Genomic DNA, 5000 nt, shown 5'->3' with positions numbered 1-5000 from the left:
TCTCTCTCTCTCTCTCTCTCTCTCTCTCTCTCTCTCTCTCTCTCTCTCTCTCTCTCTCTCTCTCTCTCTCTCTCTCTCTCTCTCTCTCTCTCTCTCTCTCTCTCTCTCTCTCTCTCTCTCTCTCTCTCTCTCTCTCTCTCTCGTTTGTTTTAGTTTACAGTATCCTCTTTTATCCCTTATTCCTTATTTTCTTTGAGTCTCCCTTGCTTTACATCCTTGATGATTCCCTCTTTCCTTTCCCTACCGTTTGCTGTTCCTCAATGATATATTTTCGTTTTCCCTTATTTCTTTAGTACCTCAGTGACATCTTTTTGTTTTCTCCTTCTTCAATCTCAATATTTTTTTCCTTTCCCTACCTTCTTCAGTTCCTCAGTACCTTTTCTTTCCCTACTTTCTTCAGTTCCTCAATGATATCTCTTCGTATTCTCTCATTTCCTCAGTTCTTCAATGTCTTTTACTTCCATCCTTTTTCTTCACTTCCTCAATAACATCATCTCGTTCTCCCTCACTCTCTCAGTTCGACAACTCCACGCTGGTGAACGACATCGCGCTGCTGAGGCTCAAGAGCTCGGCGCGGCGCAAGGCCAACATCGACGCCGTCTGCATGCCCAAGAAAGACGACTTCGCGGAGGGGTCGACGGCGAGGTGCTACGTGACGGGCTGGGGGCGGCGGGACGAGGGTGAGAGAGAGAGAGAGAGAGAGAGTTATGCAATTTTCCCCCTCCGCTCCTCCTCCGCCTGTCTGTCTCCAATGACTTCGCCTGTTCAGAATGTGTCACTTTTCCTTCCATTCCCTGCAATTTCTTTTATTATCTTTCTCTCTTTCCCTCCCTTAACCTTTGATTCGATGCTTTCTCCTTCTTCCTCCTTCTCTTTCTCCTTCTCGTCTTCCACAGCTATTACTATATAACTACCTATGTCCTTCAACTTCTATATTTACCGTCATAGCGTCTGATTATATGCCCTCTTCTTCCTCTTCCTTCCTTCTCTTCCTTTCTTTTCGCCTCCTTCGCTTCTTCCGTTTATTTTTACATTTATCTTCAATTTTACCCCGCTATCAACAACCTCCTCCTCCTCCTCTTTTTCGCCACATTCTCACTCTCCCACTTTCCTGCAGCCTCTTTTCTCCTCCTCCTTCACTTCTTCCATTCATTTTTACATTTATCCTCAACTTTACCCCGCTATCCACCACCTCCTCCTCCTCCTCCTCCTCCTCTTCTTTTTCGCCACATTCTCACTCTCCCACTTTCCTGCAGCCTCTTCTCCTCCTCCTTCACATCTTCCATTCATTTTTACATTTATCCTCAACTTTACCCCGCTATCCACCTCCTCCTCCTCCTTTTTTTCGCCACATTCTCATTCTCCCACTTTCCTGCAGCCTCTTTTCTCCTCCTTCATTTCTTCCATTCGTTTCTCCATTTATCTTCATCTATACACCTCTATCCACCACCTCCTCTTCCTCTTCGCTACATCCTCACTCTCCACCTTTCTTGCAGCCTCAGAACACAGCGTCGTCCTGAAGGAGATCAACGTGCCACTCTGGAGCAACCCGTCGTGCCAGAACGCCCTCAGGGAACAGTTCGGCCCCGCCTACTCCCTGCCCACCACCGCCCTCTGTGCCGGAGCCGAGGGGCGCGACGCTTGTGACGTGAGCACCCCCTTTGATTCCTTGTGTTACGTGCGGTGGTGAGGGGGAGGGAGGGAATGATTGATTGGTGATTGGTACAGGTCGAGGTCAGGTGTAGGTCTATGTGGGCTTAAAAGGTGTGTGGGTTGGGTCTGGTTAGGTTAGGTTACACTCGTACACACGCATACAAACACACATTTAAACACAAACACGAACGTACGATGAGGGGAAGAGAATTGGTGATTGCTATTGGGTGAGGAGTTCGTGTTGGTCTTTGTGGGTTTAAATGGTGGGTGGGTTTTTCTTCTTTTTACAGCAGAGGAGGCAGCTCTAGGGTAAAAAAAAAAAAAAATGGCTGCGAGGCGCTGCTCCTCTAAAGAAAAGAAAATGAGAGATCAAAAAGAGTGGGTCAGTTACGGATGGATAGATCGTGGGTTTGGATTCTGGTGAGGTTACACACGCACGCACTCACATAAATACACACACACACACACACACACACACACACACACACACACACACACACACACACACACATACAAAGACGAACACACACATAGGCAAAAAAAGGGGAGAATGGGTGATTGGAACGGGGTGAGGTGTTGGGTGTGCAGGTGGTGTGAGTGAAGGGAGGGTGAATTCTGGTTAGCTTACACGCACAGGTACTCACAAACGAAGAAAGCAACTCCCCAGATACACATACAAATCCAAACACATACGCAAATAAAAACAACACTTCCTGCATTTTCTGACCCTCCCGGCGTTCCTCAGGGTGACGGTGGAGGGCCGCTGGTGTGCGAGAAGGACCGCCACTGGTACCAGGTCGGCGTGGTCAGCTTCGGCATCGGCTGCGGCAGGAGAAACGTCCCCGGCGTCTACACCCGCGTCCAGGCCTTCGAGGAGTGGATCAAGTCAACCATAGGCGTCCACCACCACCCCTAGGAGCGAGGTCACCGCCATTTCGTAGCTAGATCGGCCCGTATCCTCACACGCTTTCGGCTCTCACAACAAGTATTTCCAAAGGTCACAAAGAAGATTAGTTGGGTTTTCCTGAGTGTCTTTTTTCATGTTCATGGTGTAGAAGCATTGTTAGAGGCTCACTATATAGGCGCATACAACTACCCACTGAAATACTAACACAGCCTCTACGGAAGCCTAATCAAATTTAAGAGCCGATTTCACAGTCCAACACAGTGTCTTCGTAACAGTCCGAACTAAACTATAGAATCCCATACAATCCAAAATGGGGAGGTCTTCGATGCCACACTAAATACACACAAGACTTTTCCTGTATAGTTTCATCAAATTTGTGAACTTTAATATAAACACCAGACACTATACAAGGAAATTTCCAAGGCTCTGGTATTGGTTTGGGAGCTTACTAACCCATCATGGAGAACTGTGAAACTGGTCCTAAGCGAGTAAGCCCAAAAATGTTTGAGAGTATGGGCCTGAAGTGTCTCGAGGTCATCTTGAAGTCTTCCCCTCAGCTACCACCGCCAATAATACTACCACTGCTACAACCGTTACTATTACTACCACTACCACTACTGTGAAACTGGCCTTAAGCGAGTAAGCCCGAAAATGTTTGAGAGTATGGGCCTCCAGTGTGTCGAGGTCATCTTGAAGTCTCCTCCTCAGCTACCACTACTACCACTGCTACAACCATTACTACTACTACCACTACTACTGCCACAATTACTACTACTACTACCATCGCCTCCATAACATCTACAAGAACTGCTACAGATTTCTACGATCACTACGACAACTGCTGTTACTACCATCGTCATTTCTATAGACTGCTTCATCTGCTCTTTCTCCTATTGCCGATGATGATGTTGATGCCCTGGCTGGGTCATCCGTCATCTTAGAACGTCAGGTTATCTTTGATAGTGTGAGGTCTGCAGAGGATTGTTTTTTTTTCTTTTTAAGTTCGTGTTTCTTTGTAAATGTTTTTGAAGTTGTGTATATGTGTATCTGTTCGAGAGAGAGAGAGAGAGAGAGAGAGAGAGAGAGAGAGAGAGAGAGAGAGAGAGAGAGAGAGAGAGAGAGAGAGAGAGAAACCTTCACCATAACTGTATTTTCAGTCTGGTGGCTCTTCTAGGAACTAAAAAAAAGTAATTTGTGTATCCAGTGACGTGTGTGTGTGTGTGTGTGTGTGTTTAGGTAAGCAGAGTGACGCAACCATATTATATTCCTCACCCCCCCCCCCCCCACACACACACGCACGAGCGCGCACACACACACACACACACACACACACACACACACACACACACACACACACGTCATAATTAGAAACCAAAACTGTTGTTAAAAAAGAAAACTAATTCTCTCTCTCTCTCTCTCTCTCTCTCTCTCTCTCTCTCTCTCTCTCTCTCTCTCTCTCTCTCTCTCTCTCTCTCTCTCTCTCTCTCTCAACATATTGACTATACACTCTATCTCTTCCACCTCTTTCTCCCTCCCACTCACCCTCTCGCTCTCTCTCTCTTCCTCCGGCCATACCTCTCCTCTCCTGTCCTACCTCCCTCCTTAACTCCTCTTTCCCTCCCTCCCTCCCATCTTCACACCCACCCACGTAAAAGAGGACACAGGAAAGAGTGAGTGAAAACTGATTGCATTTTAACACACACACACACACACACACACACACACACACACACACACACATACACACACACCTTGGTTCACTCAATTCATCACCTTCGAAGAGAGTAAAACAACAACGACAAAAACAGTAAAACCACAAAAATAGCTCTTGAAACCTTCCTTTAATTCTTTCAATTCTTCTCTTTTTTTCCTTTTTTGTTCAGTCTACCTTTTTGTGTTATTGTTTTATTTATGTTGATGTTTACTTTATCATTACTACTACTACTACTACTACTATTACTGCTACGACTGCTACTACTACTATTACTACTACTACTACTACTACTACTAAGACTGCTACTACTACTACTACTACTAGTACTACTACTACTTATATTGCTACCACTGCTGCTACTACTGACTGGCATCCAACCATACTACTACTACTACTGACACTAAATCACCTATCATCTACTACTACTATTACTACTTCCCTACTCAAGTCACTACTACTACTACTACTACTACAACTACTGCTACTACTACTACTACTACTACTACTACTACGACTACTACTACTACCACTACTACTACTGCTACTACTACTACTTATATAACCTTGAAACTTGTGATTTTTTAGTTTTAATTTACTGATGATTTTTTTTTTTTATATTCCTCCTTTTATATTGTCCTACATGTTGTCTCCTCTTTCCTCCTCCTCCTCCTCTTCCTCCTCTTCCTCCTCGATTTTTTGTGTTTTCTAGTATGATTTTGAGAGAGA

The 5000-nt window shown here is 45.2% G+C and overlaps 1 protein-coding gene across 1 annotated transcript in view; it reads left to right on the top strand.

The window, feature by feature from the left end:
• LOC126981556 (phenoloxidase-activating factor 2-like) overlaps positions 1 to 4191 on the top strand; it is a 94678-nt gene extending 90487 nt beyond the window's left edge. The window contains exons 6-8 of the mRNA XM_050832918.1: positions 518 to 680; positions 1497 to 1648; positions 2399 to 4191. Coding sequence (XP_050688875.1) covers positions 518 to 680; positions 1497 to 1648; positions 2399 to 2569 — 486 coding nt within the window. The 3' untranslated portion in view covers positions 2570 to 4191. The remainder of the gene's footprint in view (positions 1 to 517; positions 681 to 1496; positions 1649 to 2398) is intronic.
• The last annotated feature ends 809 nt before the right edge of the window (positions 4192 to 5000 follow it).

This window comes from Eriocheir sinensis, chromosome 48 (genome assembly GCF_024679095.1).
Source record: "Eriocheir sinensis breed Jianghai 21 chromosome 48, ASM2467909v1, whole genome shotgun sequence".
Lineage (NCBI taxonomy): Eukaryota > Metazoa > Arthropoda > Malacostraca > Decapoda > Varunidae > Eriocheir > Eriocheir sinensis.
The sequence above is the reverse complement of the archived record's forward strand: the minus strand, read 5'-3'. Positions and strand labels throughout refer to the sequence as shown.